This window comes from Manihot esculenta, chromosome 5 (genome assembly GCF_001659605.2).
Source record: "Manihot esculenta cultivar AM560-2 chromosome 5, M.esculenta_v8, whole genome shotgun sequence".
NCBI lineage: Eukaryota > Viridiplantae > Streptophyta > Magnoliopsida > Malpighiales > Euphorbiaceae > Manihot > Manihot esculenta.
The window spans coordinates 9,889,497-9,916,033 of record NC_035165.2 but is presented as its reverse complement, the minus strand read 5'-3'; the positions used below and the strand labels follow the sequence as shown (position 1 = coordinate 9,916,033).

The window sequence follows — 26,537 nt, the reverse complement described above, 5'->3', positions numbered from 1 at the left end:
GATGGAATAAGATCCTGGAGTACATCTCACTCTCAAATTTATTTAAATATATTTAATTTAATTTTAAATATATTTTTATAATTTAATTTTTTTAAAAATTTTATTATAATTAATATGTTTAATCATATAGTGCTTTTAAAATAGACCGTTTTGAGGTCAATCTTAAAATAAATCGATTTAAAAAAATTATTAAATTTGGTCTGATTTGTAATTGGCCCACAAATAAATACAAACAACTTATTTTTTTTAAAGAATTAAATTAAAATTAAAAAAAATATAATCAATAAAGAAAAAAGAAACACTAATTAATAAATAAGTTTTAACTTCATATTTTTTTTTTTTAATTTTAATATCTTGAGACTCCTGAAATGAGTCTCTTTAAGCCGGAGACAGACGAAATCAGTAGCAAAACAAACAAGGAGCTTGATAAGGTTAAGATGATGAGCATATTGGATGTGAATGCTCTTGTTAAGGATTCAGTTTCAGCAAAAGTCTTGGGCAAGAACGAGGATTACTATGGTGTTGGGTTGTGGGTGCTAGCTTCATTCATCAACCATTCATGTAATCCCAACGCCAGGCGCTTGCATGTAGGAGATTATGTTCTAGTTCATGCTTCAAGAGATGTGAAAACAGGAGAAGGGATCACATTTGCATATTTTGGTGTGCTTTTGCCATTGGAAAAGAGAAGGGAAATGTCAAGAACATGGGGTTTCCAATGTCATTGCAAGAGATGCAAGTTTGAAGAACAATTCTGTTCTAAGCAAGAGATAAAGGAGATTGAGATGGGATTACAAAGAGGATTAGATGCAGTTTGTGCAGTTTTCAGGGTAGAAGAAGGCACGAAAAGGTGGTTGGTGAGAAGAAAAGAGAAGGGTATTTGAGGGCATCATTTTGGGCAGCATATTGTGAGACACATGGGTCAGAGAAGGTGGTGAAGCGGTGGAGAAGACGGCTACCTGCAGTTGATGTGGTGGTGGATAGTGCTGCAGAAGCAACAGGAAGTGATGAGAGGATAGTGAAAGTGTTGATCGAAGGATTGAATAGAAGTGATAATCTGATGGAGATGGAGAGAGTGATGAGGTTAGGGAGAGGAATATGTTGTAAAGTGGTAAAGAAACAAGCAATCAAGTCTCTTCTTGGAATAAGCTATTGAGCTAATAGCTATTCCAAGAAATGAGTTATTTTTTCTTCTTTTATTTTACTTTCATAATTAGTGATCAATCATTCTCTAACTGTTCAGAATGGAAAAATGTCATGATTTTTTCATCATATGATTTTATGGGAGCCATTATAGTTTTATGCCTTATTTTGAGCAATGATAATAAGAATGCAAAGCCTAAATAAGGCCAGCACAGGGAGGAGTATAGGGAAATTCCACCAGTCGGCGACGAGGCTGGCCCAAGAATCCCACAATACAATCACCCAGCCTAACAGATGTAAACTTAGAAAAATGAAGGATGCCTTAAATCTTGAGTTCTATAGTTCAATGAGCCTTTTTTTTTGTTTTTTTGGCTTTTGAAATCTTTGTATTGTTGTATATTGGCCTTGGAAATGTGTTTGTATCTTGGACCTATTATGGTTCCCTTTTACTGATATTATCCTTACTTTGAGGAGAAAAAAAAAATCAATTTTCCTTTTAGCCAGACAAATATTCTCAATTGGGTTTTTACAGTGCATCAAATATGAGAAAATGCATAGATTTGTAAATATTAAAGAAATCACCTTTTATCATTCCCATTTGATATATGAACATGATAGGCACGCGACAAAAACACTCGAATAATTAAAATAACCCATTAGAACTCATACAAAATTATGTATTCTAAGCAAAGACTTTCAGGCGGCAGAGATGAATACCCATTTTCCTTTCCCAATATTTTAGAGTTAAAATGTACTTTTTACAGGAAAGAAATACCACAAATATGAAAAGAGAACAATCCATGGCTACGTTAAAAAAGGGTCTACTTACAGTCAAAGGCAAGGAATACTCAGATAAATCATAGTTCTCAACGTGAGCTTGGGTAGAAAATCTTCCAAAGCTTCCATTATTAGTATATTGCTCAATAACAATATAAATTTTCTCATTACAGGACTAGTAACCTAAGATCCTAAAGAGTTCAACAACACTCAAAACAGCGTCTTCTTTTCAACCAACAAAGATTACCGCCGAATCGAAACTCAAGAAAAACTAACACAACCTATAAATAAAATGATGAAGGCTCCACGCCTTAAATTGAGGACCAATAGGAGATTGCAAAAGAACAACAGCCTACGCATGGACCAGAACAACCCAAACCTCGTATTAAATGTTAGTCATTCTCACCAGCTTGTCATAAAGAATGTGATCGTCCCTCCCTGTGTTGCTCTCCAATAATGCACTTTGCACAAGTTCCTGAAACGAAAGCATCACGAACCTGAGTTTCTTGCTTATAGAAAGGGAGAGGGGGAAAAATACCTGAACAATGGAAAAGCAAATTCTCACCTTCACATCCCTGTGGGAGAGAAACTTCCCCAAGTTGTGAATAATCAGTCTCATGTCTTCAACCTGGAAAATTATCAGATAATCTTCAACAATCTTGGTCATGATTCAAATGGGAAAATTAAAAGTTTAATCTTTACCCTAATATAGCCAGTTTGATTGCGATCAAAAAACCTAAAAGCCTGCTCCACAAAAGAAAACTTGTGTTGTTAAAGGGAAGATGAAAGTGTATATATATATTATCTCACAAACAGCAAGGGATTAGAGTTTCTGTAAACAAACTTGCAATAGTTCCTTGTCAATCACAGCCTCCTTGACAGCAGATGGCTTTTTATTCTCAGTCTCCACCTTGGTATCTCTTTTCTCCAACAAATCAACATCAGACTTCAGCTCTGCCTCATCACTTTTTGTCTCCTTGGCATCCTCCTCTGCTTTTTCTTTCCCATTGCCGGTCACTGGTTCATAATCAGCATCCGAACTCATCTTTTCCTCTTCTTTGTTCTTCTGTAAATGATTTCACCAAACAAAACTACTTCAACAAGATAGCATGCAGCAGTTTTGACAGGCGAACAATCAACCTGACACTCTCCCCCACTTTATATGATAATGTCTTATACAAGAAAACAAGAAAAATGATAGTACTAACAAGGGAGGTATTCTTACCTCATTAGACAAGTCATCTCCAGGATCCTCCATTTCCTCATATTCTTCAGGATCTTCCTCTGGGTCTTCCTCATAATCACTTTCGTCTTCCAACTTTGCTTCATTAACCTCATCAACAGAAGCATCTTCCTTTTTCTTAGTTTTTTGATCCTCAGATTGATTTGCACCCTCCAAAGATTTAGTTTTCACAGGCTGTTCATTAGTCTTTGGGCGTTTGGTTGATGATTTACTCTCCTTATCTTTCTCTTCCATTTCCTCCCGAAGCCTCTTCCGTTGATTTCTTTTTGTTACAAATTTTATGCGTAGTTTCTGCACAGGAGATATATACAGAAAGATGTTAATAAATAAATCAAGTTATGAGCAAGTTGATGGATTCACCATTGTGAAATAACCTGAAGGAATGTTAGGATTCGGGAGCCCATCTGATATTGAAGCATTTCATAAAATGATTCAGCAAATAATGAGAGCTGCAAAAAACAAAATTGACATGAGGAATAAAGAAGTATTACTTTATGTAAGAAACATAATACATGTGTACCAAAACTTACCTCAAATGTGGATTCCTCAGTATCATTATCTGTGTAGTCCAAAAGTGACTCGAGTGAAAGTGACAATGACCGCAGCTGTAGTCAAAAACACACCATTAGACAATAAGGGTTAGAACAGCATATGTGCAATTAGTTGCTAAAAGGAGGGTTTTTTTTTGTTTTCAGTTACAACTTGGGTAATAAAATATGATGCCTTTCAAATCAACATACTTTAGTTTCCTTGTCCCCTTTTGTCTGAAAAATCAATCCAGGATGTCTAGGAGGTTCTTCAGCCATTCTCTTTTCTTTTGTCTCCTTATTAGATTTGCTCCTAGACTCATCTTTGCCATCTTTGTCCTTCTCATGCTTCGATTTTTCATCATCCTTTGATTTTCCTCTCTTGCTATCACTATTATCCCTCTGAGCAACTTTTTGCTTGTCATCCTTTCCCTCAATTTTAGCCCCTGAGGCAATTTTCCCATCAATTTCCTTGTCATCCTTCTTATCTGCCTTGACAGCTTTGATTTCTGATTTGGTTGAATTGGGCACACTTTCTTCCTTCACCACAGTTGGTGCTTTTGACTTTGGAATTATTTTCTTTTCTGAAATTTGCATCTCATTCCTCTGGCTTTCTGCACCCGTTCTTTCTTTCTCCATATTATCTGTTTCGTTACTTGTCTGAGCTACTATTTTCTCATCCTTCTTAGCCTCAGTGGCCCCGTCACTGGTCCCCACACCTGCGAGTTTTCTTTTGAGCACTCTTTTAATGATTTTCTTCTTTATGGCAGTTTTGACACTAGTACCTTGCACAGGTGCACCACTACCGGTTTGTGAATTGTCCTTTGTGCTATCTTCAGTGTTATCCACTTCCTTCTCATTTTTAACCCCTGGTTGCAAGCCCTTATCTTCATTTTGAGCAGCTTTCCCTGCTGGAACCTTTTTTATAACTTTCTTCCTCACAAAAGTTTTAACTCCAGAAGGATCAGCAGAAGATTCATTCTGCTCAACAGGTATCTCAGATCTTTCATTGGTCTCTCCAGCATCCTTCTCCTCCAAAGACTCATTTTGCATGCTGACAGCAATCTCAGCATTTGTTTTCTTATTAGCAACCTTCTGTTTGACAATCCTCCTTATAATCTTCTTTTTTCCAGTCTTCACATCAGCTGTCTGAGGACCTGCAGCATCCCCTTGTTCTTTCTTTTCACTATTCTTGACTTTCTCTCCGGTTCCAATCCCATTCTTCTCAAGGCTCTTGTCCTTGTCATCAACTTTTGGTGCAGTCGCTTTACCTTTCCCATCTTTCTCCTTGTTGTCAACACCAGAGGATGAAGACTCTTTGGTTTTTTCCGATTTGTCCACCTTAGAATCTTTTGAAGAATCCGTTCCCTTACCTGAAAGGTGAAGAGAAGAATGATATCAATTTTATACTACAAACATGGGAAAAGGTGCAGTGTATGAGAAATTTGGATACCATATTCACCTTTCTGCCCTTCCTTCTTCTCCCTAGACCTCTGAGAAAAATAGGCATGCCATTTGTAAGAATACGTTATGCTTCACAGGTATAAATATAATTTCAGGAAATAAAAAGATTAACAGCAACCTTATGCAATCATTGGATCAACCAAAATCTGGGAATAAGAAGTGTCAGCACAATACATGGCCAATTTTCAAGTCCTCATAAGAACATACCTCTTTTTTTAATGAAAGTTGACGTGCTCTCTCAGCTACAGCCTTCTTGTGAGCAAGCCACTGCTCTCGCCATGTATCCAATGAAGGCAGGCAATCAGACAAATCTGGAACAAACAGAACAGTGATCTCTTTATGGCTGAAGAATCCATCCTTGCCAAACCTATCATAGTGAATCTGTACATGCAAACAGCACTATAGAAATCAGAACTCTGACTTGAAGGAATACATGCAACCAGCAAAACTAAGCCTCCCAAGCATGCAACCTAAGAAATGTAAACACTGTTCAAGAGGAAAAAAGATAAAACAAATAGATCGTGGACTAGTCTCATAAAAACTTTACCAAACCTTCAATTCATTTAATGTGAACATCAAAAATAAATTCCATAGAGAAAACAGCTAGAGGTTCAAGAAATCAACTACCATGCAGAGCTTTTTTTTTTTTTTGCACAAGTTGATTCCTTTTTTCATATCCCAGCATGAATATTCAAACTTATTCCGACTTAAAACCTATAGTAAAACTGTTAAACCACAGACAATAGAAAGGATCAAAGGAAAAAATGTCAAACACAAAGTGTCCTCAGCCGTTGTCAGATTTTGTCTACAAGGCATGTTTAGTTGTTCTTTTTGCTGAATTATAAGGTATTTTCACATTTTTCTTTTTCTCCATTTTTTTTTCTTTTGGAAGGAGCAAGCCTCAATAATGGCCTTACTTTGATTAGTAAGTCATTATTAGTAGGCCTCTATTTATTTATTAAGCACAAAAGGTGGTATCTAAGAAGAAGAAGAACAAAACCTCCAAAAAGCGATTCCAGTTACGGCAGTTCTGCAAATCAATTTGTGTTGCATCCCTTGTATATCTACAAAGTAAAATACAATTTAGTCCCGTCAAAGAGTATCAGTATCTTATAAATCAATTCGTCACGTAATAGAGAATACTAACCTGAGGGCTGTTTGAACTAGAACAGAATCATCAACTGAGGGATCACCACCATCTACAGAATCCCATGGACCACCAATTGCCATGAAAGAACGATCCCTTTTCAGGATAGCAAACCTAAGAATATTGCAAATATGTGGTAGACGATCATCATAGCTTTTATCAGAAGAAAGCTCTTCCAGGGCACCTCTACTAAGTCCACTCATCAAAATTATCTGAACCAAAGGGGAAAAATACATCACCAAGCAGACAAATATCAATTAGCACAAATATTACAGTAAAAAAGGTGAAGTAACAAACATCATGATTCAGTCATGACTAACGTAAAATGAGACAGTCACAAGAAAGAAATGAATATCATACATAAAAATAGAACAAGTAATTGAATAGGGCTATGCACAATGCTAGGGTGTTCCAACTGTACCAATTCATGCCAAAAAAAATAAAAGAAATACTCTATGAACCAAACTGTACCACAGGTGAGCATACATTAGTTCTAACCAAAAGACCGAACCAACCAATCCAATTTAGTTATGTTTTTCAGTTTGTTTTTTCAGTTAATCAGTTAGGTTTCAGTTAGTACTTTTTAAAAAAGAAAAATTCAGTTTTATGGTTCAGTTCTGTTATTTCAGTAGAATGACCAAAATAACCTAACCGAAATGATTTTTTAAACAGCACCATTTTGAGGTTATGTATCTACATATAAATAGATACACCCTAAATGTTTCTCCCTTTACATATCCACACTCTACAGCCATTCCTCCTCCTTAAACTGATATCATCTCCTTCAACGAATATCACCCACATTGTCCTGTTCAACTGATATCACCCTCAAACCCTTCATTCTCGTGCTGCTTGAAGATCCATCCCCGCTGCGGTTTGAAGATACAGGAACACGCATCGATTTTCTTGAGAAGGTGGCTAATTGAAGTTGAACCTGCAATGAGCCTCTCGGCTGTTTAAAGATCCATTGGTCTCGAAGCACGACATGCACATGCTTAATGACCCATCTTGATCTTGAATCCTCACATGCATCCGCTTCCGTTTGATTTCATTATTTACATTGCTTGGTTGATCTTGTTACCGAAATGAAGAATGGTTTCTTCAATGGCAAGGTTTCAATAGCTTATTGATTTGGGATCAGTAGCTTGATTTTTTCTTCAAAACACTATCTCCTTTTTTTTTTCCAAGAATTGTTGCCTTAAACAATAAAGATTATTAGATTTGCTTGATTGACTGAACTGCTGACTTTTATTTCATTTGGCAAATATTTGGTCTTTCTTTTTGGGGTGGGAGAGGGGGGGGGGATTGATGGATGAGATTGGATAATCAATGCACAGAACCAATCTTTTCCATCTCAGTTTGATTCAGCTAGCTTCTAAAATCGATTTGGTTCGGCTGCTTATAATGTATAATTTGGTACTTTGATTTTCTAGGTCGGTTCAAAACCGAACTGACCGATTACACACCCCTTAACTATACTAAACCAAAGTTATATTTACATTTTTTTGACACAATTCTGATTTTTTATCAAGAACCAATTTAAATGTTTTTTTAAGATATCATATATAATTTCAATAAACTTATATATATAGAGAGAGAGAGTATAATATAATATAATAAAGTACACATATATAATGTAATATTGTGTATATATATTTTCTACTTTTTTAAATAATTTTAGTCATAAACGTATTAAATTACCTTATAATCCCTAATTATATAACTAAATCACATGTTAGTAATACAACATACTTTTTAATTCTTAGTTATATATGTATGTATTAGTTAAATACTATAAATCAAGAAAAAAGTAGAAAATAATATAATATACTTATCAAGGACTCGCATATATAATATTATTTTCATTAATATTATTATTTTGATGTTAATACTATTATTTTACATTGTTTTAATTTTAGAAATTTAAAATTTTTTATTCAAAAAAAAAATGTTATAATTTTTGGAGTAAGAATCGAGATTCATACTGAAATTCAAGCTAGAATTGAAATAAAAATGGAACCGAAACTAGAATTAGAATCATGTCCAAATTATTTAGATTTAACCAAAACCAAAGTTTGAATGCAATTCTAGTTGCTAAAAATTTTTCTTCCAGTTCTTATGTAAAGCACCAAACTCAAGACCCCAACCTAACATCCTTAATGTTGATCATTACTATGCAAATGACAAAACAAAGATCAACGGGATAAAAATATTCCTCGCATAACTTAACTCATTCCAAAACAAATTGGATTAGCTAGATTAATTTTCTTCATCAACTCACATGACATTCAGTCATCCATGAGTGCTTTCTTGAGAGAACTTCTCAATCTTCTTCAACCCTTCAACCAAACATTCTACAGTATTGTCAACCTTCAGAATTTTCTTCCCCACAAACCATTCTTCTGAAAACCCATCCAGAAGTTTACACTGACCAGGTAGAATAATATCAGATTATATGTCATCTACTAATGCTTTACCAGTGCTATTCCCATCAAAATGTACTCAAAATTTGTTTTCTTTCAGTTGACTTGCCAATACTAATGCTTTACACTGCCTTTCAGGTGTTGCCATCTACCAATGCATGCAACACCTGAAAGGCAGTCTTGTATTCATTCAAATAGGTATAAACATAGAAGTCCTCCAACTTACTTCAATGAGTCAATAAACTTATTTTACTCAATCAAGACCTTGCAGATTTTACAGGTAACCGATACTTTCCCAAGAAATATGTCTATGTGTTCCAAGTGTATTATCATATGCTCATGCATATCTGTAAAGTTTTCACTAAGATGGATCATTTGTGACATTTTAGCACCTTGACTGGGGAAAGAAGTTCAAGAGTAAAAATATATATCACTCACATCAATGACAATAATTTAAGATACAAAGAAAGTAAATAAAATTAAATATAAAAAATCACCAAAATGATATGATTCATATGAGGAATCTTCTGCTTCAGAGTCATTTCAATTTTCTGGCTCTCAAAAGCATTACTGAGTTTTCACTATCTATGAAGATGACTCACAAAAAGGCTAAGTAAGGATTTAAAGGGGAAAAAAGGGCCATCCAATTCAATATGTTAGAAAAGCACATAAGGGTCAAGCAGTCCACACTGCAGATTATGCGTACAATAGAAAATCGAGGAACAATATAGAATAATGTTAACTAGTTTCCACTTTATATAACAGATACAATCTGCCCTATATGCCCCATCACCAAGTTACTAAGAATGCAATTCCTAATTTATTTTATTATAGATATTCAATATCATGAATAGGTCAATGATTTCAGCAACAAACATTTAACTCGCTCATCCTTGAAAAACATGTTATTTCACAGCCAGCAATCACTTGTGACCCAAGGAACATGAACAAATAATGAATTTATTCAAGCTCAAAGTTCCTCACAAGGAAAAAGAATATTGAAAGCTAGATTGAAGCTTCCCTGACCAACTGTATGAAATATGGAAAGCACAGGCAGAAAAATATGATCACTCAACGAAATCATGCATTTACTTCAATGTAGTTCACAACACACAAGAATTATCCTCACAACATGCTAGAATTATCATTTGAAATCTAACACTCGTGTGGATGTAATTATAACTGCGGGGGAAAAGATAGACAACCTACCTTTGCATTCCAAATTGTGTGACCATGCTCTGATTTTTCAAGTTGAGTTGAAAGCTTAGTTGATGGGTGCTCCTTTGGCTCTGGTACACTTTCATCTTCAATAAAATCATGCTCAAAACTGTTGTGTTCAAGGCATTTAATTAATACTAGTCAGTTCTAGTTTTTCCCCTCCACTATAAGAAACAAAGTACTGGCTATCCTTTTAATTTCTGGAAGCTTAAAGAGCTGCTTAAAATCCCATACATAACACTGATGGTTTATGCTAATGAAAAAAAAAAATAGAAGGTAAAAAAATGGAGAAGGTTATATAATGGCATGCAAAGGGCAAAGCAATATGGGCAGCCAGTGCACAGACTTTATAATTGAAAAAGAAACCAAATTCTGAAAAATATTATGCCTATATTATGTTCAAATGAAACCAAGGAACATACATAATAAATAAGTAAAGAGCATAATACCTGACAGGTGTATGGATAGAAAGTTTAAGATTCTCCTTTGGCCAGTTAATGACAACCTAAAATGATAAGGGCATTAAAAAACAAAAAACCATAAAACCTTGATATCCCTTCAAATGATGGGGGAAAATTAGAAACACAAACCTTTGATAATTCAGGAGATATAAATAGTCTGGGATATCTCTTATCTATCGATAAATAATCCCTCTCTACATCAACCAAACAGGAAGCATGAATCTGCAAGCACAGAGCAATAATTACAACTACAAGTGAAATTAATTGATGAACAACTCAGTTTGCAAAAACAGAGTTCCATTGACTTGATATATGGTTTGTCTCACATGAAAACAGCAGCTAAAATTTCTCTTCCTTAAAGGGTAATATTCCTCAATTTTCAGTATCAGTAATAGCCATAATAAAGGCTGTCTACAACCAACACATAAGAAGTTCCTGTATGTAAATTTATTAACATGAGTATGGTTTAGAAGATACATCCTGGAAACTGTATCAGAGATTGGCAAAATAGTCTGTGTGATGGAAGTCCTTCCCCCCAGTGTAACAAACAATAGGAATGGCCGGTGAGTCCAGAATGATAGAAGATGTTCAAAAAAGGGCAAGGAGAGAGGCAAGGTGAATTGGAACAAAATGCACAGGCAAGGAAACATTGGGATCAAAGCACCCCAAATCAAAGCAACCTCAGATAAAAGGGGTCCAATAGAAGAGAATTAAGAACATAATACAACTTTGACAAAGTCAAAAGTCAAACTAGAGAGAAGACTTAGGCCAAAGATAGAAACGAGATGACAACAAGAAGCAAAATGTATATATCCAATTAAGCCCTCAGCTCTGGAGCCCCAAAAGGAAGATATAGATTCTTGACGAGCTAAAAGTTCTCATCATCACTGAATTACTAAACTCTTGTATTGGTTTTCTTTACCTTGCAGACATATTCTCTTCTTTTTTCTTTAACAGGTGAATGACGCCTTCAGCATAACAGAACAGCTAGTTAGTTATGAAGACTGCAAGATACAGAAACAGCTATACATTCAGAACTAGAGTAGGACGCAAATGAAACATCATGATCCACCTATGTGAAGCGTCATGGCTTGTCGAATCTCGCCGGGAGGATCTCCCCTCCTTTGTCAAAGAGGGCCCACGTCTATCTCTTGAAACTCTTGGTGGAGTTCGTTCACGCCTAATTTCGAGGGCACGTTTCCGCTCTCGCTCCCTCTCCTTCTCACGCTCACGCCGCTCCAAAATGCGTTCCCTTTCACGCTTTCTTTCTCGTTCTCGTTCCCGTTCCCGTTCTCTTTCCTTCTCCCTTTCTCTTTCTTTATCTCTCTCACGCAAAAGCTCCCGACGACGCTCCTCCTCTCTTAGCTCGAACTCCCGAAGATAACCAGCTCTATCATCTCTATGCTCATCAATCCTCAAATGACCTCCACGATAATCTGAGTCAAGAGAAGTCCCATGAAGCCCTTTTCCTGTGCCATAATCCCTACCAGGAGGCAGGCTAACTCCATAACCTGGATTTGATGAACTCTGAGGATACAGGAGATCATCCACATTCCTCCCTGGAGCTGCCCCTAATATTGATGGAGCATGTTGCCCGCTGTATGAAGAAGCACTAAGCATTGATGAACTGCGAGGATCAGCATCCATTCTTCCTCCATAAGACACAAGCTCTTGAGCAGGATGACGACTGGAAGCACTCCTTGCTGAAAGATATTCAATTTGTCTGCCAGAATTGTTTTGCTACTCAGTGCAATTATACCAGCTAACTCAACTATGCACAGGCTATCACCATAACAGAGAGGTCTAATGCGTTACATTATAACACGGCAAGGATGACCTTGCCTGTTCATCAATGGAAAGGATGTACCAGTGAACAAGCAACATAAACTGGCAAATGAATAGTAAGTTTGGTATGAAATATAACAAATAGTTGAATAAAAAATACCTAGCAGTTCCATCAAGAGAAGCAGATTGCAATGCCTGAGATTTCAGTAACTGTTCTTGTCGGAGCACCGATGCCTGATCAATACGCTCATACATCCCAGCCTGTCACAGTAATGGTACAAAGAGCAAAGAATATTGTAAACTAAAAGCAGCAGAAAGCCAGAAACTTGCTTTATTTGAAAAATTCACACAAGCACAAGATGAATATGTAAATATTCATTGGGCAATAAGGCTGAAGCATTCTATGTTACAATATTACTAAAATATCCTTATAATTCAAATTTTATTAGCTATTGGAATTCATTGTTGTAGTTATTATTAGTAGGTTGTGGACCCTAAGATGGAATATGGGTCACACACACACCATCAAAAAATATGAACTGCTTATGTGATTATCATAATCATGTCAGACTACTCTCAAAGAAAAATTATGTCAGAATAAACCTGCAAAAAATTTCACAAGGTCATTTGGATAGATTGGCATTTGTGATGAAGAGGCATTTAAATCTTATATCATTTTTGAAATAAAAGGGCATTTGAATCAGAGATGATCACCCAATAACATCTTAACCTAATTTACATGAAATGCACTTCATAGAAATCCTTATGACTGAAATTCGATTGAGTTAGAAGATACTGATGATATACATTATGTATTGATTACGGGCCGAATGATGAAATGTGTCCCACAATATATAAACTTTGATCGGTCATAAGCATTCATAAAATTAATACTACATACATTCTTTGCATAAACTTGAAAAGTACATATATTTATGTTTATAATTATTTTAATTCTCAACAGACCAAAAAGGCAATAACAATTTTACAACTAGATTTTAAACAATCATGGGCACTTTAATACTACTGCAGTTTGTATTCTTTTAATCTGCATAGTGTATGTATTAGTTTCAGATATCAACAGAACAATCAATTGCATACTTCTTCAAAGAACCAGTAACATCGATTCAAAGTTTTAAAACCATAATCATATAGGGATAATATTAAAATTTGGAGAATTAAAATTGAAAACTTGACATTATTTTTGTAATTACTATAAATACTTGTGAAGTGATAGAAAGCCTAGTTACACAAAAATTAGGGAATAATGAGAAGCAACACCTGATGTTGATGACTAAGACCAACAGAATCAGCATATCGTACAGCTGTATCACTTTGCATGTCCCTTGCAATATAAGCACTTTGTCGTTCACCATATTGACGCCTATCGATCACTGGATAATCATGAATCTTCTCCTTGTATAATTGATCACCTTTGTGACCATATCCATGACTAGATGATGGAACATAGTCACCAGATGTAAATTTTGGAGAATCAGATAGACCTGAGGGATAGCCACCACGACCTTCCAAAGCTGATGGTCCAGTCCCTTTAGCACTCGTTGCTGGTACCTGGACAACAATTTTAAATGGAAACTCAGAAGCTTATAGCAGCAGATATTCAAAAACACCAATCAACAATCTGTCAGACTTAAGAATGAAAACATAAATCTTTTAAGAGCTCAGTTAATATTATAGGCACAATATCAGGAGCAGATTGACAAGACAAGGTATTTTTAGTTCAAAAACACGTTTCCCAGGTTAAGATTCCAAATCCAGCGTTCCACCAACATGGAAAAAAAGAAAAATTTATCTCATATTAACTTGGGCAATTACTGAAGAACCAAATGCACTGGAGCAAGATTTTAATAGATGGGACATATACATCATAAAGCATGTGCATAAGGCCAACCGAACTGACAAGCAAGGAAAAATAATGAAATAAGGTGCAAAAGAATCAATGAGTTTTTAGGAATAGTTCAAAATCAAAGGTTAAATGCACCTCCTTGAAATAAATATAAAATTACACAAGTATACAGGAATATACTGAACAAAAGCAAAGGAGAAACTAATCCCACCAACCTGTTGAGCACCTGTCATGGAAGCCGAGCCATAGATAGCCCCATATTGACCCATATAATGTGACGCAGAGCTGCGGAACCCAGTAATATCTGCTTCTTGAGAACTACTTAACATTGATGAATGCCTAGAAGCCAATGAATGTTGAGAACCTCCATCAAGCCCTCCAACTGAACTTCCAGAATATGCTGATCCCAGCTATAAAATTACAAAATTTTAGAGTAAAATGAAAATCAATAATCTTTTAAAAAATGCAACAACTCCCATATTTTTCAGCTAGCCCAATATGGGTGTTTCCCAATTTAACCAACAGTAGAGCAATTGTACAGTTTCAGGCCATGTCTATGAAAAAGAGCGATGAAAACTCAATTAACAAACATAAACATAATATCAATAATACACTGTCCAGATATGTTCCTAAACAAAAGAAAGGCTGCGATTTTGTAATGAGCTTACATTTTGACCGTAGCCAGATTGAGCACCATAAGGTTGCTGCCCGTAGGCACTATTGCCTCTCGAAGAATACATGTCTAGACCATAAAATAAAGGATAATAAATCTGCAATTAAGAAAAGCCATACAAGTAATCGAACTATATCAACCGACAAGAAAGAAACAGCCTGCCATCAGTAGCAGATTATTGAAATTGAAATCAGAATTTAGAAAAGCGACTACCGGTTAGTAATAATGCGAGCGTGCTGCAAGAGGCTGCGAGAGGCTGCGAGATAGATATCTAATGGCTGATAAACCCTAAGAGCCAAGCATAGAACAAAGTGAATTCTCAGATATCAAAATGCCAATCTTCTATAGGCAGGCGATTCGCGGGTTAGAAAGGAGACGGCTTGGGCCTTTCGTCCTGTCCAGATTGTTAACTGATGTATTGGGCCAGTCGCTTGATTGCAAGCAATTTTTTCACTCCAGTATCCAGTAACTAATCTAGGCAGACCATGCCACAGTTCGGTTTCCAACTGCAAATCGAGTCAGAACCGATTTAGTTCAAAATTAAAATCAGACCGGTCAAATTTGTTTCTTTTTATGAATCAACCATCAGTTCCTTGTAAAAAGCAGATCGATTCAAAAAAATATATTTTTCCTTTTCAAAAAGAAATTATATTGAATAATTTGTTACCCTGTAATTTTTTACGATAAAATTAAATAAATAATGTATTACTATTTTACATTTTATAAATTTATATATTATAATATATAAAATATTAATACTATTAAATTTTAAAAATCAAACCAAAACAAATTTAAATATAACTATTTTTAATCAAAAATCGGTTCGAATAATAAAGTTTAATGAACTGGTGGATACAAGTTCACCTAACTAGTTAGTTTATTTATTTGAATTCGGACCAATGCAATTAGTGGATTAAGAATAAAAGGTTTTTTATATTTTAAAAATAAAATCAAATCAAATAGGAAGAAAGCGGAGTTGAAAAAGTTTAATTTTTTAAAACCAGATTGATTATAAAGTTCCTCAACAAATTTCAATAGCCAAATTGACAAACAAATGCAAAAATTTCTCAAATTCTCAATTTCAAGTTTCATTCTCAGTAAACCTCAACTATTAAAATTAATATCTGAAGCAAGAACATAAATTAATTTCAATACATATGCTGAATACAAACAATGCAATAAACTGAAACCAAATATCAAAACGAACCCATAATAAGAATGAAGCTCCAGTTCTATTATTTTTTTAGTACGAATATTGCGTCGGTGAATCACAATCCTGTAAGATTAAATACTAATACTAATACTATTATTTAATATGGAAAATCATTTTTTTATTGTATAATTTTTATTTTTATAAATATTTAAAAAATTGTAGTTAATACTTGATGTTATATAAGACTCGCACGAGTAGGCAATGAGTTGTCATATAAGACTGGAACACGTGCAAAAATTTAATAAATCAATACACGGTCCCATCTATATAAAGAAAGACTTGGACAATTATGGTACTCGGATCCAAAGAAAAAAGGGTATCCAGGTGCTTCAAAACAGGTCGATCTCAAGTTGGACAAGACTCGCCCTTGTAACTTCAGGGCAAAACTCCATAAATAAATTACCGTTAACAGTTATAATCTAACAGATCCTCTCTCACGCCTTTAATTACAGGATTCCCGACCAATTAGCCAATGAAAATACTTTACTAAAGAGCTGGCCACATCAACACTGGATTATTAAGAAATATTATATTTATACCCACTTTCTTACAATATAAATGAAGAATGATCACAAAAATAAATGTATACTATTCTTGAACACTACTCAAGTTCTAAGCAATTTATTACATTCTCTTTATTCTTCAGTATACTAACTTAAGCGTTAGAGTGGTTGCCGTGAGCATCCACCACCACTTCACCTTCTCTTCTTTGCAGGTCTAGCCAATCACAGTAGCTCCATTACCGCCACATCATTATTTTATTTTCAGTAGTATCATTTGGTTTCGTTGTCGAGAAATTCATTGAATTCTCTCTGTTTAGTTGGTTCTCTTTTATCTTTACAAATATCTGATAATTCATGAGCTGCTGCTAAGATTGCTACCAATAAGAATGTTATCATTTCTTTCACTCCTGGCAATGGATAAAATACACATTCTATGGTCAATGAGGCAAATTTCAGCAATCTGAACATTGAGTAAATGCTCCAGTATGTCATAAGGTTGCAGGTTATTTTTGAGTAATATAAAGCTCGGGAAGAGACATCACTCATGGCTCCCAGGGAGAAGGAGGAAGTTTCTGTAGGTCTAAAGGACTTAGATAGAGGCACTTTTAAACTCAGTTCAAAGTGAAGGACAAATTCGAGGAAGAGAAGCCATCCGATGATGTTCCTAAGTGTAATACCCGGCTTGTTCAGGCGTCGGAATTCTCACCGTCCGGTGGAATTTCGGATGTCGGAGTGGCCAGTAAGGTTTTCAGATCTGGATCCTAGTGCCGAACAGTTTGGAGCCGTTACAGAAGGGTACCGGTTTTCGGGCTGTTACACTAAGGATGTTGGCTGGAAGCTGGTACAGGCTACCCAAAAGTGCCAAAAACGATGGGAATAGGATAAAGGACAGTCAGAAGCAAGGCCAAAAGCTGGAGAAGCAAGGATATGAGGGAGATCATAAAAGTTATCCGGTCTCCCAAGGAAGGAATGGTTGAGATAAGTATACGAAATATACCCCATTGAACAACTCACAAACATATATTCTAATGTGGATTAGGAAAAATGATAAGAAGATCAAGTAGCCTCTTGATCTCAATCCTAAGAAAGCCAAAAAATAGGACAGGACCAAGCACTACCATTTTCATGAAGACCATGGACGTACAATGGAGGAGTGTCAGCATCTGAAAGACGAGATCGAGAGGTTAATAAGAAACGACATACTTTGAAAGTTCATCAGAAAGAGTAGAAGAGATAGGAGACCGGAGCATAAGGTAAAAATTTCAAAACTACCCCTGACAGTGAACCTGTGAGGAGTTACTCATGTATTTGCAAGAGAACCGAGTGTTAATAGGGGTGACAATAAAGAGAATATCAAAGATGGCCAGCTCCTAAGTCAAAATCCGAGTCTTGAAAATGGTCAAGTCAGATGACCGAGTCTTTTATTTTATCCTTAGAAAAATGTTTGTGATTTATGAAAAAGTTATAAAACTAGGATGCATTCTTCAAGCTTCTTTTTTTATAGGAAAGTCAAAAATGTTGGATGGATGAAAGCGTGGAGACAAGTACAAAGGCCAAAATCTGAGCGTTGATCCGCGAAAACACATTCATAAAATAGCCACATGGCCATCGGGGCATGGGTCTCGCATAACAAGGCATCCCATGCCAAGCTATAAGGCAATTGCCAGGCCAAAATCCGGTTGTTAGTTCGCAGAAACATATTTAAAAAAAAGGTCACAAGACCATCTAGGCATGGGTTTCATATATACTCTAGGCATGGGTCCGCAAAAACAAAACCATAAAAGGCCATAAAGGCAATTGTCAGGCATTCGAGCATGGATCCTGTATATAATCTGAGCGTTGGTACACGAAAATAAATTCATAAGATGTTGTAAGGCCATTCAGGCATAAATCCCTCACAATAAGGCATTTAATGTTAGGCCTCAAGGCGGGTATACGCCAAGCCGACCTACCGGATTTTATTCTCACTTCATGAGAAGTTTCTAAGGTATTCCATGCCAAGCCTCAAGGCGGGTTAAGTCAGGTCAACCTACTGGGTGTTAGTCCCGCTTTATGAGAAGTTTCTAAGGTGTCAGGGCGCAAGTCGGGTATACTCCAGATCGATATATCGAGTGTTAGTCCCGCTTCATGAAAAATTTCTAAGGCATTTTATGCTAGACCTTAAGGCGAGTATACATCAGGCCGACCTACCGGGTGCTAGCCCTGCTTTATGAGAAGTTTCTAAGACATTTAATGCGAAGCCGCAAAACGAGTATACACCAGACCGACCTACCAAGTATTAGTCTTGAGAAGTTTCTAAGGCATTTAATACTAAGCCTCAAGGCAGGTATACGCCAGGCCAGGAGACCAGGTATTAGCCCCACTCACAAGAAGTTTCTAAGGGTTTTGATGCCCGAAAAGCTCGTCAGGGTTAGAGAAAACCCAAAAGCACGACACAGCTAGAAAATGTCCGGAAGCTTGACAAAGCTGGAAAAGGCCAAGGAGCTCGTAAGGGCTAGAAAAATGCTCGGAAGCTCACAAAGGCATTTGATGCTAGAAAGCTCGTCAGGACTAGAGAAAGCCTGGGAGCTCGTAAGGGTTAGAAAAATGCTCGGAAGCTCGCAAAGGGATTTGATGCCAGAAAGCTCGTCTGGGCTAGAGAATGCCCGGAAGCTCGCAAGGGCTAGAAAAATGCCTGAAAGCTCGTAAGGGCTAGAAAAATGTCTGAAAACTCGCAAAGGCATTTGATGCTAGAAAGCTCGTCAGGGCTAGAAAAATGCCCGTAAAGACTAAAAAATGCCAAGGAGCTAGTAAGGGCTAGAAAAATGCCCAGAAGCTCATAAAGGCATTTGATGCTAGAAAACTCGTTAGAGTTAAAGAAAGTTCGAAAACTCGCAAGGGTTAGAAAAACACCTAGAAGCTCGCAAAAACATTTGATGTCAAAAAGCTCGTTAGGGTTAGAGAAAGTCTGGAGGCACGTCAATGCTAGAAAATACCCGTAAAGGCTAAAAAAAGGCCAAGGGGCTCATAAGGGCTACAAAAATGCCCGGAAGCTCACAAAGACATTTGATGCCCAAAAGCTCGTCTAAAGAAAATCCAAAAGTACGCCAGGACTGGAAAATGCCTAGAAGCTAAACAAGGCTGGAAAAGGCCAAAGAGCTCGCAAGGGCTGAAAAATACTCAGAACTCATCAGGGCAATATTATATCACTCGAATCAATTTTTGCCAAGATAAGATCATAAACTTGACTGGTCGGCAGGGCAAGCAAGAAGAAAGCAAGGATATCATTTGCTCAACCCAGACAAACAAGCCACATGACCCAGATTATAAAGACAACTGTCACCTTCGAATCTAAAGAATCGAAGACCAGCGGTGGGACATTTGATGCTACATGAGACTCGCCCAAAAAAGGCAATGAGCTGTCACTATAAGATTGGGATACGTGACAAGAATTTGATAAATCAATAAGTGGTCCTACCCATAGAAAGAAAGTCCGGACTACTATGGTGTTTGGATCTAAAAAGAAAATGAGACCCAGGCGCTTTAGGACAAGTCGGCCACAGGTCGGATAAAACTCGCCTTCATAACTTTAGGGCGAGACTCTATAAGAAAATTACCGTTAACAATTACAATCTAGCAAATCCCTTTTACACCTTCGATCACAAGATTTCTGACCAATTAGTCGGTGAAGATCTTTTACCAATTAGTCGATGAAGATCTTTTACCAATTAGTTGGCCACATCATCGCTGGAAGATCAGAAAATACTATACTTATATCCACATTCTTACAGTATAGAAAGAGAATAATCACAAAGACAAAGGCACACTATTCTTGAACACTACTCAAATTCTAAATAATTCATTGCATTTTCTCAATTTTTCAATATACTGACTTGAGCGTTGGAATAGCGCCGTAGGCACCCACCACCACCTCACATTCTCTTCCTTACAAGTCTAACCAATCATAGCACAGCTCCGTTCTGGTCACTGTCATTATTTTATTTTTAGCAATATCAATACTCAAAAGTAATAAATGTCTTTCTAATATACTCACTCCTTTCATTTTTATCTATAATATTTAGAAAATTAATTTATTAAAATTATTTGTCACTTTAAGTATATTAAGAAATTAATTAAATTAATTTTTATAATTTTACCCTTATATTTAATAAACACAGTAATTAATTGTATAATTTCCTACCACGTCCTATCTTATATTTACGTTTCCTATCTTAATTACCATAAATTTTTAATTGATAGATTAATATAAAAGAAACTACTGAGATTAAAATAATTAAGTGGGGTAAATGGTAATTTAGTCAAATTAAGAGATATTTTACAATAATTTAAGTGATTTAATTATTTTCCTAACTACCCAGCAAAAATCTTCATAGATATATAAAAGTGGAAGTATTATCCATTTGCATTACTCTATTAAAAAATGATTTATTTACGATTGCTAGTTATTTTTAAAATTAATAAATTTTTATCTCTCTTTACATATAACTACATATTAATAAGCTAATAATTAACATAACTACAAAAAGAAGGGTGATCAATAAGATGAAGCCTAGTTTTAGTTCTAATTATCTTTGACGTTTTTCTTGATCAACATGTGTCATGATTTTTGTTTTGTTAGATGTTAGTTTATTCTGGTGTTAGAGTTTTGTGTAGATGTCCTGTTGGTGGGGTTGTGGGCACATCAGTTCTCTCATTTTCGAAATAGACACGGTTATGCATATTCCTTCACAATTTGTCCCTCTATGATACACTGTAATTGTTGTGGTACTACTTTTTTTTTTTTTTTTACTTTCAATGAATTATGTTTTGTGTTTGGCGAAGCCTGATTTATGTTTTATTGTGTATCTCCTTTGATTTGTGTTGGATGCAAGTTTCATCTTAATTTTATATGATATTTCTCTTTTATGTTCTAGAGATGGTTTGGTTGTTGTGCTTCTACCCGTCGGAATGCCTTTTTTTTCTTTTTTTATGGACATGCATGGTGTTTGTACTTTCATTATTAGTCATTCAATAATCAGTATAGATATTTCTTAATAGATGCAGTGTTCAATTTAGACTCTTCGATGCAAGTTATTGCATGATTAAAAAAAAAGCTAATAATTAAATTAATTTTTAAAATATAATTTAATAAATATACCTATACAAATTAAACACGTTATTTTTTTTACCATGCAAATGATTTAAATAAAAGACTTAAACAGACTCAATATATTACATTGCAAGAGAAAAGCGGATGGTACAAAGAATGGTCCACGATCCACAATCGAAAAAAGTCCATAACCCACAAACGAAAGAGCCCACAACCTAAAAAAGGCCCACAATAGCAGCCCAACATCACTCCACACAGCATGGTACCGCTCACACCGATCTCACACAACACCGCTCACACTAATCTATAAGGATAGAACACCAACCGATATCAGCACGCCGAACATGCCTCCGATGCAGACTATATCTATAAACAAAGATCGAAAAAAAAACGAAGACGAAAGCAAAATACACAACCTACCCTTGCATGTAAAAAGAAATAAAAGCAACAAAATCACATACACCAGCACAACAAAACTCAATCGACAAATTCACAATTACCAAAACGAGCACTACAAAGCTAAGGATCTAAGTCAAAGGTTATTGTGAACCGATAAAGTCATTACTATTGCTCACTAAACGAAAAATCCGTAATATTCTCAGTCTCATATAGTCATAAAGTCGTTGTAACAAAATCAACTAAACTTCAACGCTAAAAAAGTTATCGATTACATTTTAAAACTTCTGACGGTAAAATTATCTCTAAATTTTCAATAAAAAAAACTAGCAAACGGATTAAAAATAAACAATAAAATGTAAAAGAAAAAATAATAAAAATATTGGATTGATCATCCAGCATATCCACATCAAAGGCGAAGGGGTCCGAGGGCCGAAAACAACTGCAACCAACAAGATAATGTACTATTCTCTCATCTCACTTCTCTCTTTCTCTCTTCTCTCTAGACTCTTCTCAATTCACGGGCGAAGTAAACACGTTGTTACAGGATGACTAGAGCATTATAGATTTTCTACTGTGTTTCCTAATTTAACAAAGTATATGGTCAATAAAATCAGCATGATGTAAAAAGTTTTATTCTTAAATATTAATCAATTATTTAAAATCGCCATTTGTAAGCTTACGTGGGTTCTAATTTATCGTCATTATAAAAGACAAAACCGAAGCCACCTACTACTGTACTACCTGGTATCTGTGGGTCCCAACCCCTAATTAGCTGCTGATTCACATAGAATATTCTGTCTCTTCCATCTCTTAAGAGATTAGCACAAATTACGGCGAGCCACGCGATGGGTGATCCCAATCCACTTCCCTCCGACACGTTACATTATTTAAAAACCTATTTCTTGGTTTTGTTTGGACCAATTAGGACCCACTTGCTGAGGTGGCTAGATAAGGACCATCAAGTTTTAATTAAGATTTTTATTTCATTTTATGGTAATGCTTATCCTAGACTCTTTCTTTACCTTAATCCCCTGATTGCTTTTTTCAGCCACCGGACACGTGGCACTTTTTCAAGTAGTGGATTTCGGTTGCTATCTACTATCGACTGATTGGATTATCGTTTTTAAACTTCTGTTCGGTCCGAGGTTAAGGATTTGTTGTTTTACTCTTGAGAGTTGGAAATAATTCGTACTCTCTTTATTAACGATGCACGTAGCTTGGCCTGGGAGATTCTTTTGCTTGACATTTCTAACTCGAAATATCCTTAAATTTGCAAAGTGTATTGAAAAGAAATTAAGAACAGGAAATGAGGAGAAAAGAAAAAAAAAAGAATTATTTTATATCGTTTATATAAATAAATAATAAAAAAAATCAAAGATCTTTATTAAAAGAAAGATATATATAGGCATTTTATATTTTTTTTCTATTTTTCATCAATTTAAAAGAAAAAGATTTTAAAGCGTTTATAGGAAATTTAATTTTTGTATTTTTTTTTCATTTTTTTCTCCTTCTTAATTTATGTTCAAATAAGAAAAAATTTAAATATTAATTTTTTTTTCTATTTTCCTCCAACTAAATAAAATACAAGACTTTATTTGAAAAAAAAATAAAAAAAAGAATAGTAAAAGATGGTAAGACAATTTTTACAAATATTGATTTTCAAACGGGACTTAAATAAATCAAAATTTTAGTGTCCTGTAAAGATATATGAACGCGTCAATCTTAGGCGATCGTCCATTAGGAAAAAGACAGCCGCCAATTTGATTGATGACTCCTTTTTTAATTTTGGTGCAAAACGACGACGATGATAATAATAATAATAATAATAATTTACAATTTAATATTTAAATATTACTATTATTAACAAAAACAATCTCAAATTTTTATCTTTACTTTCTATCAACAAAATAATCCTTCAATTTATTCCTATTATTAAAAATATAATAAAAAATTAAATTATTCTCTTTTTTTTCATCATCTTCCTCCTTTTTCTTCTATTTCTTTGATGATTTTTCATCTTCTTCTTCTTTAATTTTTCTTTATTTTAATTTTTTTTAATTTTTCTTTTTATTTTTTTTTAAGAAGAAAGAGAAGATTTTTTTTCTTCTTCATTATCTTCTTCTTCTCTTTCTTCTTCTTTTTTTTCTTTTTTTTTTCTTCTTCATCATCATCTTCTTCTTTTTTCTTCTTTTTTAAGGAAGAAGAGGAGGAGAAACTATTTCGTTGACAAAAAAAACGATAAGGACATTTTAATAGATATGCAAAAAGATAAGAACGTTTTAATAAATTTTTAAAAATATAGGGATTGACTTATTAATAATAGCAATATCCAAAGATTAAATAAGGGACTTTATTTAAGAGCAAAATTGAATTTTAAAATTTTTTTCTCTCATCTTTTATCTATTTTTAACGGAAAAGATGACAGAATGACTGTTTTGTTAACGGAGAGAAAAGTTAAACACGTTTTAATATTTCTAAAAATGCAGGGATTGACTTATTAATAATGATAATATTCAGGGACTAAAATATAAATTTTTCTAGTAATAATAATAAGCCAATTAAGTTTTTATATACGCTTGCCTTCCATCTTCATTGGTTCGGTTTGGAAATTAATTGATTTTTTTTTCATTAATTTCATTTTTCAAATGATAATATTCAATTTTTTAACTTAAAAAATATCAATCTAATTAAGAAATACAAATCATGGATTATTTTATATATTTTAATTAAATTCCTTTATTAAAAATGCTTTTTTTTCTAAATGGAATATTTTACATATTAGCTTGGCTCATGAAAAGAATTTTATCACTTTGATAAAAAAAAATCGATAAAAAATATATATAATTCGTTTAAAATAAATCATTAGTTGTGACCATAAAATAGGGACACATAATAAGTTTCTGATAGGCTAACACATGGTCGTAGAGGTCTCACTGCTAAGAAGGAAGACCAAGATAATGTAACACTCGGTACTTCATCAAGAATTATACTCTCTTAAGCAGGCCGAGTGTTCATAGAAAGTTATAATCTAGCAGATCCCAAATATACCAATAAATGTGGGATTCCCTATCCACTAATTGATACTAGTCGGATTTCAAAGAGATTTGATAAATAACTCCATCTTCTTACAGTATAAAAGCAAATGTGCATAGAGTTTAAAGGTACGAATTCTTAAATACTAATTATAACCTCAAAATAATTCATTACATTCGCCCTCTCTATCAATTCTCTGACTTGAGGGAGTGGCTGCCTATAGGTGCTAACCACCTCACATATTCTCTTTTGCAGATTGACCAATTGCAATTCAACTCTATTTACAGCCACATCATTTGATTCTATTACCGGAATATCCATTGAATTCTTCCTGTTCAATTGGATTAAATCCGGTTTCCTATTCACTTATGATTCTTTTCTCTTAAATGGTTGAACATTCATGAGTTGCTGCTAAATCTATTGCTAACAAAGGGGCCATTATCTCTTCCATCCTGGTAGCACATGTACCATCCATGGTCAATGACGTAAAACTTAACAACCTGAATAATGAGCAGATGCTTCAGTACATTAAAAAACTATAAGCAACCCTCGAGCAGTATAAGCCTTGGGAGGAGGCCTCATTCATGGCTCCTAGAATAAGGGAGGAGGCTTTCATCGAGACCTCAAAGACTCGGACAGAAGCAATCCAAATGCAATCCAAAGGGAATGCCAAGTTGGAGAATGAGGAGTCGCTGGACGAGGCTCCAAAAGACGTCGACTGGGAACTAGTTCATGCCGTTTAGAAGTACCAGAAGGAGTAGAAGGAAGACTATGGCCTGAACGATGCCTCACCCTTGTCGGAGGAGATCCTAGCAGAAACCTTCCCTACTAAATTCAAGCTGCAAAGTTTTGACAAGTATGACGAAATAGCAGACCCTAGGAGTCACCTAGCAAACTTTAGAACAACAATGCAACTTCAAGATGTCAATGAATTTGTCTTGTGCTGTGCTGAGTGTTTTCTTCCACACTCATAGGTTTGGCTCAAAAGTGGTACCAACATCTTCTGAGCGCAAGTTATATTATGAATTTTACTTGATTTGCTATAATATTTAAATCCAAATTTATCACTTGCATTCCTCCTAAAAAGCTCTCATCTGACTTATGAAAGATTCACCAAGAAGAGGGTGAGTCTTTAAGGAGTTTTATTTCACGTTTCAATACTGAAGCGATATAGGTGGAAGAACTAAATCATGAGATAACATGCAAGGCGTTGAAAAAGGAAACTCGCAACATCAAATTCATGGATTCATTAATCAAGAATCTTGCCGCTAACTATCAACAACTGATGGATAAAGCTCAAAAATATATAAGGCTTGATGATGAAGTCCAGGCGCTGATAAAAGACAAAAGAACAAGTCAAAAGCAAACTCAAAAGCTAGAAAGGCAAGGGTATAAAGGAGATCGAAGGAATTATCCAATATCTCGAGGAAGGGATGACCAAGGTAAGTATAAGAGTTACACACCACTAAATGACTCACGGCCACACATTCTAACGTGGATCAGGAAAAACGACAAAGAGGTCAAATAGCCGTCCAAGCTCAATCTTGAGAAAGCAAGTAGATGAGACAAGACCAA

At 35.0% G+C, this 26,537-nt stretch overlaps 2 protein-coding genes across 4 annotated transcripts; one reads left to right on the top strand and one right to left on the bottom strand.

Moving 5' to 3' along the window:
* The first annotated feature begins 368 nt into the window (after positions 1-368).
* LOC110615352 (potential protein lysine methyltransferase SET5) lies at positions 369-1,153 on the top strand. The gene is made up of 2 exons (XM_021757195.1): positions 369-873; positions 924-1,153. The coding sequence occupies exons 1-2, from the start codon at positions 369-371 to the stop codon at positions 1,151-1,153; spliced, it is 735 nt and encodes a 244-aa protein (XP_021612887.1).
* Positions 1,154-1,965: 812 nt separating this feature from the next.
* LOC110615941 (protein SHORT ROOT IN SALT MEDIUM 1) lies at positions 1,966-15,098 on the bottom strand. 3 transcript variants are annotated; one of them, XR_006350624.1, is made up of 22 exons: positions 14,939-15,098; positions 14,721-14,822; positions 14,268-14,462; positions 13,467-13,757; positions 12,346-12,446; positions 11,473-12,123; positions 11,323-11,368; positions 10,530-10,622; positions 10,389-10,444; positions 9,931-10,048; positions 6,299-6,510; positions 6,152-6,215; positions 5,359-5,532; positions 5,141-5,180; positions 3,901-5,060; positions 3,691-3,765; positions 3,535-3,609; positions 3,143-3,451; positions 2,762-3,057; positions 2,620-2,661; positions 2,483-2,545; positions 1,966-2,392 (listed from the first exon to the last, which is right to left on the bottom strand). XR_006350624.1 is itself a non-coding variant. In XM_021758192.2 (22 exons), the coding sequence occupies exons 2-22, from the start codon at positions 14,790-14,792 to the stop codon at positions 2,303-2,305; spliced, it is 4,149 nt and encodes a 1,382-aa protein (XP_021613884.1). In that variant the 5' UTR covers positions 14,793-14,822; positions 14,939-15,097; the 3' UTR covers positions 1,966-2,302. The 3 variants fall into 3 exon arrangements, 2 of the variants coding, with proteins under 2 accessions (XP_021613884.1, XP_021613886.1); XM_021758192.2 differs by having other exon boundaries at positions 2,762-2,983; positions 14,939-15,097; XM_021758194.2 differs by having other exon boundaries at positions 2,762-2,983; positions 5,150-5,180; positions 14,939-15,097.
* Positions 15,099-26,537: the final 11,439 nt, after the last annotated feature.